The 15,085-nt window shown below is 57.2% G+C and overlaps 1 protein-coding gene across 1 annotated transcript; it reads right to left on the bottom strand.

Annotated features, from left to right (window-relative positions):
- Nucleotides 1–9,971: 9,971 nt before the first annotated feature.
- LOC130029782 (RIMS-binding protein 3C-like) lies at nt 9,972–14,867 on the bottom strand. Its single transcript, XM_056120808.1, has one exon. The coding sequence runs from the start codon at nt 14,865–14,867 to the stop codon at nt 9,972–9,974; it is 4,896 nt and encodes a 1,631-aa protein (XP_055976783.1).
- Nucleotides 14,868–15,085: the final 218 nt, after the last annotated feature.

The following is a 15,085-nucleotide window of genomic DNA, read 5'->3' as shown; positions in this document are numbered from 1 at the left end:
GTTACTCCTGGCTCATGCACTCAGGAATCACTCCTGGGAGTGCTCAGGGGACTACATGGGATGCTGGGGATCAAACCACAGGTGGCCACGTGCAAGGCAAATGCCCTACCCACTGTGCTATTGCTCCACCCCCTAAGAAAATTTTATTTTAGGGAGCCAGAGCGATAGAACAAGTGGAAGGGCATTTGCTTTGCACGTGGCCACCTGGGGTTTGATCCCCAGCATCCCATGTAGTCCCCTGAGCAAACCTTTGGGTATAACCCAAAAAGACAAAAATAATAAAGAAAATTTTATTTTATTTGTTTATTTATTTATTTTTTGGTTTGGGGGCCACACCTGACAGTGCTCAGAATTTACTCCTGGCTCTGCACTCAGGGATCTGTCCTGGCAGTGCTTGGGGACCATATAGGGTACTGGGGATCAGAACCAGTTTCACTGCTTGCAAGGAAGCCATCCTACCCACCATACTCTCTCGTGCTTAAAAAATTTACTTATTTATTTTTTGCATTCTCCACATTTAATACCAGATACTACTATATTATTGGAATTGTCATGTGTTCTTAGTACTTTGACTTTTTTGTTTTGTCTTGTTTTTGGGTCACACCCGGCAATATTCAGGGGTTACTCTGACTTTGCACTCAGGAATCACTTCTGGCAAGGCTGAGGGGACCATACTGGGTACTAGGGATCAAACCCGGGTTAGCCATGTGCAATGCAAGCTGCCTACTTGCTGTACTGTAGCTTCAGTCTCCCTTTGATTATTTTTTAGATAAACAGCTGTGTCACTGTCCAGTACAGAGGTTAAGGTATTTGCCTTGTATGTAATCTACCTATTTAGATTCCTAGTACCATATAAGGTCCCCTGAGCACCTCCAGAGTGACCCCTGAACACAGATCCAGGAAGAAGCCTTGAACACCACACACACAAAAAAAGGAAAACCAAGACCCCAAGTTCTCGGCAACACATGGACCCCCAAGTACTGCCAGATGTACCCCAGTGGCCCTAGAGCCCTTCTGGGTGTGGCACCTGTAAAAGAAGGATGGCACAGGAATGGCTCAATGGACTCCAGCACAGGCCTGAGGGAGCCTCAGGCCCTTTCCCGGGACCAGATGGGCCCATGGGCACTGCCATGTGCTACCTGAACCCATTACCCCCCAAAAAAATTATGAAATGGGGCCAGAGAGATCGTACAGGGTTAAGGCAGTCACTTGGCTTTGCACTAGGTCCACTTGGGTTTTATCCCGGCATCCCACATGGCCCTCTGAGCCCCACCAGGAGTGATCCCTAAACACAGAGCCAGAAATAAATCCTGAGCACTGTTGCGTGTGGCCCCAAGAGAAACACAGAACAGACAATCATGAAACGAAAAATGAGGAAAATCTCAGTGAGGATTCCCTTTTTTGCTACCCCCTGCTTGACTGAAATTCCCCGAGATGTGACTCCCCCAGACCATTATCTCCCTCGCTCGCCCTTTGGATTCCTGAGCAGCCTCTGCCATTAGATTAGCGGGGTCTATTCTGAACAACAGCTGTACAGGTGAATGGCTGGATGACGTAGGACCCTTCCTCCCAAGGAGATAGGCAAGGTGGCAGTTTGTGTTTCTGGGGTAATCCAGTTCCTGGTGAGGTTGAATTTGAATCTGCCTGTGCTACTGCCCAAGCAATTACTCTAGAACTAACCTCCCGACCTTAGTTTTCTCACCTGTAAAATGGGTTTGATAGCTGTATCTTCTCCAAGGCTCAGAGCGGGCAAACAGAGGCCCAGCAGAGCCTGGGCAGAAGAGTGAAGGAGAAGGGTACAAAAAAAGAGTCCCTGGGACATGGGGCCCATGTGGTGTAAGATTCTCCAGTTCCCACCCCCCTTCCAGCCCCAGGCTCCTTTCAGCTGCTGGGAATGGGGGACAGGTGTAGAGAAAACATTTCCTTTCTAAACCCCCAAACCCCAGTTGGGGTGCAAGACAGAAGTCCCAGAGGACCGCTGTGGGGCCTTGCTTGGGCAGCAAGGGGCAGGGGAGCTGACCGCGGCCACACCAGGAGGAGCTCAGGCCATGGAATTTCCAAATTCCAGCTTCTCCCAGGAGGCTCCCAGCTCCATGACCCAGTGGGGCTTCCCGAGGTCCCAGTGGGGGAGGGGACCAGCTCCCTCCTGGTTGAGGAGACCAGGAAGCCCCTGGGCTGGGACAGCAGCCCCTGGTCACAGTCACGAGGGAGGCTGGGCTCAGTGGCCCTTATCTTGCCTGACCTTGTGGGCCTGACCACTCCCTCCTTCTGGAAAATGCGGCCCCCTGCCCTCCCTGAGGAGGCCTTTTTCTCCCTAAATCCAGATGATCCTCGGTGGGGGTGTGCACAGCACCCCAATCTACCCTTGGGCCCAACGCCCTGGGGAGCGCCCTGGCCGGCTCCCAACCTCCCTCCAGGCCCTCCCCCGAGTCCCCGGGCATCTGTGACTCAGCAGGTCTGTACCTGCAGACGCCCCCTCCCCCCGCGCTGAGCAGCCCGGGTTGCCCAAGCCCAAACTGCAGCCGCTCCCAGAACCTCCCGCCCTGCCCCCACCAGCTCGGCCAATTTGAATTCCTGACTATTCCTCCCAGGCCTCCTCCCTAGACCCAGGCCCTGCCCCCAGGCAGGAGGAAGGAATCTTCCCGATAAGGGCAAGGGGCAAAGGGACACACCTGGCTTCAGACCCCCATGGCTGGCTCAGGCCACCCAACTGAACTCAACGACCTTGCCGAGCCCCCTCTGCCCTTGGAGGCTGCCCTGGGAGAACGGGGGAAACGGTGATGCTTGTCCAGGGAGTCCTACCTCTGTGAGCCGGGACGCAGGGTACGGGAGCAGCCGAGATCAGGCCCCCAGCACGTTCCTGGGGCAGGCTGGGTCAGCAGGCCGTGGGTGCCTCTCCTCACTGGGGAGCAGGTCAACCCCGAGCCCCCGTGCCTGCCCCCGGCCGGGTCGAGCTCCCCTGCTACGTGCACCAGCGCCAGGCACAAGACGCGGAGATAGTCCCGGTCTGCTGGGGAGGCTTCGAGTCAATGAGTAATTCCAGGGCACAGGGATTATGGCCAGGCACGAGGGAGGGGCAGCTAAGTCCCGCAAGGGAGGGGCAGGGGCAGGATGTGAAAGCTGCCCCTCTTAGGGTGGGATGTGGGCGTTGCTGAAGGACATCTTGGCCTAGTGGACAGTCTGGAGCACAGTCTGGCAGGGCAGGCTGGGAGACCCATGCTCAGGAAGCAGAACTTGAAGCTCTGGGTCTCACAACTGCTTACCCAAAGACGACAAGATTTGGGGAATTGGTTTGGTTTGGTTTGGTTTGGTTTGGTTTGGTTTGGTTTGGTTTGGTTTGGGTGGGGGGCACACACAGCGGTGCTCTGGGCTGATTCCTGACTCTGAACTCAGAGGTCACTCCGAGCTGGGCTCAGAGGATCATATGGGCTACCAAGGATCAAACTCTTATCTGTCACTGGCGCTGCCCCCCGTACTATCACTCTGGCCCAATTCGGAGGTTTTCTTTATTTATCACCAGGCTGGCAATCCCACCCAGCATAGAGGACATGAGTTCCACCACGGAGACACGTCCCCAGACAAGATTCAGACTTAGCCACCACCCCACTCTCAGGCCTCCGGGAAGGCAACCCTCTTATCAGAACATAGAGTGCCATGATCAGGGAAGGGCAGCTTTGTCAGTTAGAGGAAGGAGTGAGGGAAGATTCCCTGAGGATGCAGGGTGCAGTGGGGCACATAAGCCTTAGTTCTCAGACGCCAGAGCTGCTAGAGGGGGGTCTCCAAATGCAGGGCGTTCTAGCCCAGAGCACAGCTGTGGAAGCCTCCGGCCGTTGGGGACAGGGAGTGATGGGGCTGAGCCCAGAGCCTGGGGGGGACCTGTGGGACCAGATGGTGTGCCAGTGGTGCCACCGTGGCTCCAGGAGACCTCTGTGCCCAGGCTCCACCTGGTTGCATAAGATTGGAGTTGGGCCAGCATGTTCTACCATAGGTGGAACCCCTGACTGCCAACAGGTCCCCACCCAGTCTCCAAATCTGACCTCCATCAAGTGAGACGGGAAGGGGGATGCGATCAAATGGTCAAATGAGGCTAACACGGACCTAGGGGTCAGAGACACAGTACAGAGACTAAGACATTTGCTTTGCATGCGGCCAACCCTGGTTTGAATTCCTGGAACCCCATCTGATCCCCTGAACATTGCCAGGAGTGATCCCTGAGCACAGAGACAGGAGAAAGCTCTGAGCACCGCCTGTGTGACCCCAAAAATAAGAAATAAAAAGTCCCTAGGAGGTGCTCCTGAGATTTAATTCTCAGCATAGGCGGGGTGGGGTGGGGTGGAATAGAACTTGAGGTGTCATACATGCAAAGCAAGTGCTCTCTCCCTGGGCTACATCCCCAGCCCTCTGAGACTTTGTTTTCATTTGGGGAGGCATCCCCTTACCCACTGGTGCTCAGGGGTTACTCCTGCCATAGTGCTCAGGATCTATTTCCTGTAGCGCTTAGGGGACTGTGCAGTTCTGAGGCTCCACCCCAAGATTCCCACATGCAAAATAAGTGCTTCAGTTCTTTGAGCTATTCCTCCAGACCCTGAGATATTTTTTGTTAGGATCATACACAGTGATGCTGAGGGACCAAGGTCACTTGCAGCACTGTGTGGAGGGGGTGTGTATGGTGCTTGGGATCCAACCCTCAGACTCAAGCGTGCAAGGCATATGCTCTACCACTCTTTGTTTGTTGTTTGGCCACACCTGATGAGATTCGGGGGTTACTTCTAGCTCTGCAATAAGGAATTACTCCAGGAGGGTTCGGGCGACCATATGGGATGTTGGGGACCGAACCCAGGTTGGCCACATGCCAGGCCACCTTACCAATATACTATCTCTCCAGCCCCTGCTCTACCACCTAGGCCACATATTACATCTTCTGGTCTGCAGAAATGGCTTGCTGGGCTGAGTGCAAACTTTGCATATAGGAGACCTGGGTTCTGTCTCTGACGCCATAGGATCCCCCAAACACTGCCAGGAGTCACCTCTGAGCAAAGAGCCAGGAATAGTTTCTGAACATCTCCCAGAGTGCCAACCCCAAATGTCCTTACTGGATTCTGTGAGCAAAGATTTCACACTCAGAGACCTCTCAGCAAAAGAGGATAGCAGGGCCCGGAGAAATAGCACAGAGAATAGGGCGCTTGCCTTGCACACAACAGACCTGGGTTGGATTCATGAGTTCCCAGATGGTCCCTTGAGCACTGTCAGGAGTGATCCTTGAGGGCAGAACCAGGAGTAATCCCTAACATTTCCAGGCACGGCCCTAAAACACAAATAAATAAATAAATAAAAACAAAAGAGGAGAATAGGGGGTCTGTAGGGCGTTTGCCTTGCATGCAGTGAACCCGGGTTTGATTCCCAGTTTTCCATATGATTCCCAAACACCGCGACGAGTAGTTCCTGAGCACAGAGCCAAGAGTAACCCCCTGAGCATTGCTGGGTGTGCCCTCATCTGCCTGCCGCCCCCCAAAAAAAAGGAGGAGAACATAGGGTCAGGCTCACAGTCCTTGCCCCAGAACTCTTCAGAGTCTCCCAATGCTGCCCCGCCCCCTCTTCTGAGCTGGGTGTTCAGGACCAGTGGTACTCAGGACTTACTCCTGACAGCTTTGGGAGATTGTCAGCTGTGCCAGAGATTAAACTGGGATTGGCCACTTGCCACTTGTCTCCAACCTCCCCTTTGCCCACTCTGTAAGCTCCTCTGCCCTCGGCCAGCTGGGGCCCCCCCTACCCCAACCCTTCCCACCTCTGGGACAAGCCTGCACAGGCTTTAGGCCTCCTGGTATGTGTGTGGGACTCTGGGTACAGGCGGGACCAGACACCCAGTCCCGCTCAGCCAGCCTCAGTTGCCAGGCCTGTGTGTTCACTTGTCCTTGGTCAAAGTCTTCAGTTCCCTGGGCCCTTGAGGGAGGCCGGCTAAGTCCATGAACATCTGCGCCCTTGCCCTGATTGCTCTGTCTCTTCTTTCTGTGCCTTCACCAGCTTCTTGGTCTTTTTCCTTTTCTGTAGTGGGAGTGGGGTTGGCCCAGACCCAGGAGAGCTTTGAGGCTGCTCCCAGCTCTGTGCTCAGGGAACCTCATGCAGTGATAGGGATGGAACCTGAGTCAGCTGCCCACAAGGCAAGTGCCTTCATCTCCGGCCCCCAGTATCTTGATCTTCCTTGGGGTCTTGAGCATGAATCAAATACTATGCATATGTGATCTCTTCGAGTCCCCACCCTTCCCAATCTGGCCACAAACAAAGTTGAGGCTTGAAAAAACCTCCTAGCTGGGCTGCTGGCTGATAGTTCAAGGTTCAGGTGCAGGTGAGCTCAGGAACCTGAATCTAGCCACTTGGCGACCTCCTAGGCCTGCCTTCTTCAGCCTGCCAGACTCTTCTTCATTCACTAAGGATTCCAGTGTTTGGGCCAAGAGACAGTGCAGCAGGGCAGCACTGACCTTACACAGGGCCCAGTCTGGATTGACCATCCCCAGCCCCACACATGGTTCCCCAAGGCATGCCAGGAGTGATCCCTGAGCACAGAGTCAGAGTCGGAGTAAACCTTGAGGATTGCAACTGGGTGTGGCCCATCCCCTACCCCACTTTTTAATTATTTATTATTTTTTGCTTTTTGGGTCACACCCAACCCATGCTCAGGGGTTACTCCTGGTTCTGCACTCAGGAATTACTCCTGGCGCTGCTTGGGGAACCATATGGGATGCTGGGAATCGAACCCGGGTCGGCCGCATGCAAGGCAAATGCCCTACCAGCTGTACTATTGCTCCAGCCACCCCCCCCCCTTTTTTTCCTAGTGATCTACAAGTAACTATGATTCGGGGAGCGAGACTGCAAGAAAAGTATAAAGCAAAGTATTGTGGCTTAATACCAGATTTGTGAGCCCTGTGAAAGGACTCCTCCTGTGGGTACTGAGGGACGTCCCCAGGGTACTCTGGGGAAGAGAAGGGCTGGTGCTCGTCCTGAGACCTGAGGCCTACCAAAAAGACTTTTTGCTCACCATCACAAGCAGATCAGAAGCTATAGGCTGCCTGCAGAAGGCCCTGGGAACAGTCTCCCTGCACACAGGCTGCCCTCTGGTGGCAGTGACCGGGAGCTTCAAAGGTAGCCCTTATTGGTAGCCTTATTGGAGTGGTGACCCCCAGCCCTGCGTATGCTGCCCATCTATCCCATTCTTCATTGGTTTTGGTTTGGGGACCACACCTGGCAATGCTCAGGGCTTACTCCTGGCTCTGCACTCAGGAATCACTCCTGACAGTGCTTGGGGGACCTAGGATGTTGGGGATTGAACCGGGGTTGGCCACATGCAAGGTAAGCGCCCTGCTCGCCGTTCTATCACTTCCCTCTCCTTCCCTCTTCCTGGGTCACTGCTTCCCAGGCTTACCCAGATATGCAATCCCTTATAACCCCGGGGTCTTTGTGTTCCTATTTTTCCCCCTTTTTTTTCGCGGGGGAGAAGGGGGATACTTCTGGCTCTGCAGGATCATTTCTGGTGGGACTCTGGTGGACTCAGCATAGCAGTGCTGGCAATTAAACCCCAGGCTAGAGGCACCCTAACCCCAGAACTGTCTCTCTGACCTCTCAGAACCTTCTGCTGTTTTTAGCTTTTGCTATTTTGGCTGTCTCGGGTGCCCTCCCTTACTTTGTTTAACCGTCCAGTGGGTTTCTTGCTTAGAACTTTCAGGACCCCTCTCCTCCTCTCCCTCTTTTTCCCCTGCTCCCATGTGCTTGATCAGTCTTCTCTGTGCCTCAAGGTCCAGTCTCACTCTAGTTCATCCAGTGTCGGGGATCAGCCCACAGTGGGGTGTGAGGACTCAGAGCTCAGTGCAGAGGCCACATACAGGACACAGTTCAAACACTGCCTGTCCCTGGAGCTGGAGAAATAGCACAGCGGTAGGGCATTCGCCTTGCACGCAGCCAACCCAGGTTCGATTCCCAGCATCCCATATGGTCCCCTCAGCACTGCCAGGAGTAACTCCTGAGTGCAGAGCCCGGAGTAACCCCTGTGCATCACCGGGTGTGACCCAAAAAAAGAAAAAAAAAAACACTGCCTGTCCCTTCATCTGGGTACTTATGGAGGATCGAGTATGTGCCAGGCAGTCCATAAGTAAAAGAGGTCCCTCCTTCCTGGAACTTACCTTCTAGGTGCAAAATGCTTCAGGGATGGAATATGAACAATAGGGAGAAATAGGCCGATTGGGGCTGGAGAGAGAGCACAGCGGTTAAGGGGCTTGTTTTGCCCCTGGCTGAGCCTAGTTCAATCCCCTATGGTTCCATATGGTCCCCTGAGTATTGCCAGGAATGATTCCGGAGTGGAGAGTTAGGGTAACCTTTGAGCATTGCCAGATGTGGCCTAAAAACCAAACCAAAACTAAAGACAAAGATAGTACAGGGGGTAGGGCTCTTACCTTACAAACAGCTGGTCCTGGTTTGATCCCTGGCACCATATATGGTTCCCTCAAGTCCTGCCAGGAGTGATTCTGAGCACAGAGCCTGGCGTGAGCCCTGATCACCATCAGATGTCCTCGAAACAAAAGCAGAACAATATGCTCCAGCTCTTTGTTCCAACTCTCTGGCTCAAGATAATAAAAAAAAAAAGTGTCTGTCTTGTATACTTAAATGGTTGTACTGGGTAATTTGTTTTTGAGCCATACCCTGGAAGTATTTGAACAGGGCTGGAGGTTACACCCAACTTTGTGCTCTCAGGTCCCTCTAGAGAAGTTCAGGGACCATATAGGCCTGGGAATAAAATGGAGTTTCCACATAAAGCATGCGCTCAAGTCCATTGAAATGAGGTGGGTTTTTTTGTTTTCGTTTTTTGTTTATTTTTATTTTTTTGGGTCACACCCAATGATACTCAGGGGTCACTCCTGGCTCTGGACTTAAAAGTTACTGTTGGGGGACTGGAGCGATAGCACAAAGGATAGGACATTTGCCTTGCATGCAGCCAACCTGGGTTTGATTCCCATCATCCCATGTGGTCCCCTGAGCACCACCAGGAGTAACTCCTGAGTGCATGAGCCAGGAGTAACCCCTGTGTATCGTTGGGTGTGACCAAAAAAGAATAAAAAAAGAAGTTACTGCTGGTGGTGCTTGGGGGACCAAATGGGATGATGGGGATTGGACCCAGGTCAGCCATTAGAAGACAAATGCCCTACTCACTGTATGATCACTCCACCCCAAGATGGAAGATTTATATTCTGTATATTTTATCATTTGAGTGGGGGGATACATATGCACTAGTGTGTGGTCTCTCCAGGCCAACTGCGGAGGCTTATTTTCCTTTTGGACTTTGGAGCACACCCACAAAGGTCTGAAGTGCGTGTGGGAGTTCAGAGAGTGACCCTCCCGCCCCCCAAGGCTCCTCCAACATTGCCGAAACGTGCCTGGTGACCCCCAGAACTACCAGGCATGAGCAATGCAACATCCTCAGGCCTGAACCCTGAAACCTTCATTGCCACAGCGGGGGTTCACACCACCCATTGGCCTGCAAGGCAAGCACCATACCCACTGCTACAACTATTGCTCTGGCCCCTCTACAAACATTTTAGTGAGAGGTTGAACATCAGAGAGAAAAATAACATCCAGTCATTTTTTTTTTTAAGAGACAGATTTTTCTTAAGACTTTCACACAAGACTCTGCTGAGTAGAGCTAAGCTCTAGAAGAAAATGCATACTGGAAAAACATGCTCCTTCAAATCCTGGCAGAACGGGCCCCTGTCTTTTGCCACCTGGCAGCCTTGCAGAGGCTGCTGACTCGAGTGTGGTTCTTTTGGAAACAGCTGAGTTCATGCTGAAGCCCTGCTACTCCCTGATAGAACCCTGGGGACAGCTGTTGGTGTGGTACCTTGGTGTTCCAGGTACCTGGAGGGATGCTGGTGTCGGGGTGCTCGGGCCGGGTTTTCTTCTGGCTGGGGTGGGCGGTGGGGAAGCCGCATTCATTCTCCATGCAGAGACACATGATCCAGCAGGTAGGCTGGGACCAGGCCCTTGCGACTGCCTGACTCCCCGTAATAGAACCCGTCATCATCCACTGGTCCATACACTGTCACCATGTCCCCTGCCCTCAGCGACAGCTTGCCCTTCCACTGGCCTCTGGCGGAACCATCTTTGGGGTCATAGTCCAAGGCTGCCATCATGGTCTTCGGGGTCCACAGCGGGGACTTCCTGGGGTCCTCCGGGGGAAGGCGGAAGGAGCCCTGGGAGCTGGGGAGGAGCTCAAAGTCATCTAAAGTGGTCACAGAGGGCTGGTGCCCTGAGGCTGGCAAAAGCCACTGGCCGGCCAGCCGCTCCTGGATCTCCACCTCAGCCTGGAGGTGCCCTGGGATGTTGCCCATTTGCCCACTGTATTCACCGCAGTAGAAGCCATAGGGGTCCTGAGAACCCCACGCCTTCAGCAATTGCCCTTTTTGAAAGGCCGCCTCCTTCCCATCAGTCTTGGGGTCACCAGCTGTCACCAAGGGGTCATGATCAATGAGTGCCACAAAGACGCTGGTTGCAGGGTCAGCCCCTGAATCCATCAGAGGCTTCCTGCCTGAGGACCTCCCCAGGATTTTCCTGGAGGGAGCTGAATGTGGCGTAGGGCTGGGCTGGCACAGCTGCCATTCTCTCCTGCAGCCCAGAGTCTGGGTCCGACGCCGCTTTCTCAGCTTTTGCCTCTCTGTGCCCCGTAGACCGAAGGGCACAGCCTCCTTCTGCCAAACACCCCAGGTTTCACACACTGGGGAGGTGTGACGGGGAGGGATGGATTGGGGGTCAGCCTGCTTTGGTCTGAGGCTCTTCTCGGGGGCAGCTTGGTCCTGATATGGTTCTTTGCAGGGCCCACCCTCCACGGGCTGCTTTACGCCTGCAGCAGGCTGTGTGTGGGTGGCCAAGAGCCCATTGTGGTCTTCCTTCCCACCCGGACAGCCACTGGGCCATGCTGGCCTGTGGTTCTGGAAATACTTCTGCCAAGATTTGTCCTCTTTGCTGGCCTCGTAGGCCTCTGTGGTCCTTGGTGTTTGGTGGCTGCTTCCAATGCAGGGGAGCTTTCCTTCTGAATCCAGGCTGGACTTCGGGCAGTGCCTCCTGAGTGGTTCCTCCAGAAGCACTTCTTGGTCCTTGGCCCCTGACTCTGCACAGTTCCCTGGGGGCTGGGGGCTGGTCTTGGCACTCTGGGCTTGTCTCTGAGAGCAGTTGGAGAAGGCATCTCTGTCAGCTGACAAATCACCACTGGTGTAGGTAAAAGGAGAGGGGTCCAGTGACTGGGCACCAATGGAGTCATCCAGGGGGACCAGAGCCGGCACAGAGTCCAGGGATTCACCACTGAGGGACATGGTCCTCACGGACACCTTCTGGCACAACAGTGGCCTCTGGAGCTGAGAGAGTTCCAACACGATGCTTCCAGCGGTGGCGTCCGCCACCTCGGTCACCTTGAGCCCATCAGCATACACAGCATAACCGGTGACCTGCACACCGTTGGAGGATCCCATCGAATTGATGGTGACGGGGAGCCAGCTGACCACCAGGCGGCCTGGGAAGGCATGGGGCTCCACCAGCACATCCAGTGGGGGATCAGGTGGTCCGGCCAAGGGCGTGGTGAAGGTGATGGTGGGGGACAGCATCTCCGAGGGGCCCTGCAGCGAGTCCCACAGCGGTTGCACCTCCACCCGCACCTGGTACCTCATACCAGGATTCAGGTGGTGGAAGGTGCAGTGACTCACGCCCGCTGGGGTCAGGGAGTACTCCTGGTCATTGAGGTACACCGTGTGGGGGTGGTTGCTGCTGCTGTAGACCCAGGTGATCTCGGCCGATGTGGCTGCCAAGCTCTGCAGGTGTAACTGCATAGGACCCACGCAAAGGGACCCTGGAGCCCCCAGAAAGCGTCTGGAGAGACCCTGCTCCTCCATCTCATGTACCAAGTCCAGGTGGTCAGCGGCTGCCTTGGCGCCCAATAGCTCAGTGGCCCCTTCTGTCTTGGAGGCTGCCTTCACCAGCTCCTCTGGTTCCCTGACCTCAGGCCCATCAATGAGCTGAGGTTCCTGGCAAGAATTCAGTACCTCATGCCCAAGAAATGAGCTGTGACCTGGGTCCTCCTTCCAGCCTTTGCCCTCTCCAGTGGGGAGGTGAAGGACCTCAGAGGGCAGCTCACCCAGGTCATCACCATCTGTGATCTGCTCCACCAGGTTGGAGGGCACCAGTCCCCGCCGACCATCCTCCAGCTCCCCTTCATAGAAGCCATCTTCATCCATGTCCCCAAAGATATAGACGTAGTCCCCCGCCGTGAAGGGCAGCTCGGACTCTGGGTGCTCATTGGGCCCCTCCAATGGGTTGTAACTGTACCGAGCCAGGAAGATCTTGAACTTTGGGGTGTCAGAAGCCTCTGACTTCTCCATTTCCAGTGCTGACGACACGTTATCAGGTTCCAGGTCATCTACCTCATTGGCCATGTCCACATCCAGGCAAGATAGCACACCGGTCCACGTGGACTCCACCTCAGAGGAGAAATTGGACAAGGAGCTGATTTTCTTGGCCTGGGGCCTGGATTCTGGAGGATGGTTAGCTGGGACTCTGTTGGGCGTTGGGGGAACACTGGCTGGCTCCCCAAGGGCAACTGGGTTTTCCATCTGGGAAGGATCTTTCTTCTGTCTGTTTCTGCTGGGCCCTACTATGCCTGGGTCTCCAGGCTTTGGCAGGAACTCGGTACTTCCGTTTTTCTTGCCTTGGGATGCAAGGCCTTGGGGAGTCTCCTGGGGATCCCCTGACTGGAGAGCAGGCTGGTGCTGCAGCGCCTGCATCTCCTCGCGGGCCGCCTGGAGATCACGCAGGGCCTTCTGCAGATCACGCTGCAGCTGTTGCTGCCTGTCTTGCTCGCGCGTCGCCTGCTGCAGCAGCTGCTGTGCCAGCAGGTCGGCGGCGTCGCGTTCCCGGCACGCGCGGTCCAGCTGCCCGCGCACGTCCTTGTTCTCGTCCGCCACTCTGCTCATCCAGTCGGCCTGGGTCTGCAGCCGGGCGTTCTCCCTCGCCAGCCAGGCGCCTTTGTGCTGGGCGGCCCGCAGCTGTGCCTCTGCCTCCTCGCCGCGCAGTCGTTCAGCCGCCGCCTGGGCGCTCAGGTCGGCGCACTCCCGCCGCAGGGCGCCCAGCTCTCCTTCCAGCGCTTCGATTTGGCTCCGCGCCGCCTCCTCGCTAGGGCCGCTCCGGCCGCTGTCGCCCGCGCGGGCTCTGCTCGTGCCCCGCTGCAGGGTCAGCTGCTTTTGCAGGCGAAGCACCTCGCGCTGCGACTCGCGGTGCAGCCGGTCCAGGTCGTTGATGCTGAGCCACTGGGCCTGGGCAGCACCCCCGTCAGCGTGCCCGCTGTCGCCGAGGCCCGAGGCGACGCGCGCCTGCAGCAGGTGGCACTCCCGTCGGAGCTCTTCTATTTGCTTGTCCTTGGCCAGCAGCACGCTCGCCTGCTCCGACAAGTGCCGGGCGCGCTGGCTGCCTAAGGCCTGGCACAGCTCCAGGCCCGTGTCGCGCTCGCCTAGCCCGGGCGCACTCAGAGCCCGCAGGTTGGTCTCTTGGAGCTTGCGGGCCCGGTCCTCGAGGCGCCGCGCGAGGCCCGTCAGCTCTGCGTGCTTCACCTTGAGCCGCTTCACCTTCTCGTGCGCCTCGCGGGGAAGGCCGGCGCGCCGCAGTTGCTGGTTCTCGGCGCGCAGTCCGGAGCAGCGGTGGGCCAGCACCTGCAACGCCTCCGACAGTTCGGAGTTTTGCTTGGCCAACTGGCGGTAGTCCTGTCCCTTCGGCGAGGGGGTGAGAGTCTCGCAGGACTGGCTGCCGGAGTCGTCGTCTTCACCGCCCGGGGCGCTGGGTCGCCCGGAGGCGGGCGGTGGGGAGGGGCTTGGCGACCCCAGGATGGAAGCGATCGGAGAGGTGGAGTCCGGCCCCTCGTTGGACTCGGGAGTCTTGATGGCACACAGGGTGCTGTGGAGCGAGAGGGAACGCACGGGTGTCAAGGAATCAAGGGAGCTGGGGCGGGTGGGGAGTAGGCCGTCGGGGGGGCTGGAGCCCGCCAGGGGCACCAAGTCCAGGGAGCGGGAGCGCCGGCAGACGCCGCTGCTCAGGCTTCGGAGAGACTCCACGTGATAGACGGGCTCTGCGGGGCCACCAGAGCCGTCGGCGGTCTCGGGGGGCTGCTCTCCCAAGGGAGGCAAGGCCGGGAGGGGCTGGGACTCGGGCAGAGGCGGCTGCCATCGGAAGTGCTCCAGGATGTACTTCAGGAAGAAGTGGCGTTCCACGTCCAGCGCCTCCTGCAGGTGGCGGATGCGCGAGGCCTGCTCGCCGTCTTGGTCCCAGCGAAGCTGGGCCAGCACTTCTTGCAGGCGACAGCGGCACTGCGCCGCGCCGCCTTCGGGGGCCCCCGTGCGGCCGCAGTAGCCGCGGCTCACCAACTCCTCGGCCAGCTGGCGCTGCAGCTCCCGGGCCTGGCGCACCACGCAGTCGCGCTCGCGGTGCAGCAGCCGCTGCAGCTGCCGCAGCTCGGCCTCCTTCCAGCGCAGCAGCCGCCGGATCTCGGCTTCGCGTTCCCGCAGCATGACCTCCTGCAGCTGCCGCAGCTCTCGACTGCTCTGCGCCTCCCACTTGGAGCGCAGATGGTCCGCCAGCTGCTGCCGATCCCGCTCCGCCGCCTCCCGCAACTGGCGCGCCTGGGCCGCGAAGTGCCGTCGCTCGGCCCGCCCGCGTGCCCGCTCCCGCTCCAGGTCCGCTCGCAGCTTCTCCAGCTCCCGCCGCTGCTCCTCCAGCACTGCCGCCGCCGGGACCGGACTGCCCGGCTTCTTGGATGACGCGCGGCCGCCCCCCGAAGGCGAGTCCTTGGTCATGGTGGCCGTGGCCGTGGCCAGACACGCCTGACCTGCGCCGGCCTGGACAGCAGCTAGTCAACGGCCGCCGCCCGGGGAGGGCGCGGCCAACCGCCCCGCGCGCCCCTTCCGGCGCCCCGACAGGGGTCGGGCCAACCTCCTCGCGCCCCTTCCGCCTCCGTGTTTTACCACTCGCGGCCGCCCGCGAGCACACGAGCCGGTGCCCCTCTCCCGGGGAC

Source organism: Sorex fumeus, unplaced genomic scaffold (genome assembly GCF_029834395.1).
Source record: "Sorex fumeus unplaced genomic scaffold, SorFum_2.1 ptg000043l, whole genome shotgun sequence".
Lineage (NCBI taxonomy): Eukaryota > Metazoa > Chordata > Mammalia > Eulipotyphla > Soricidae > Sorex > Sorex fumeus.
Note: the sequence above shows the minus strand (reverse complement) of the source record. Positions and strands in the feature narration are given on the sequence as shown.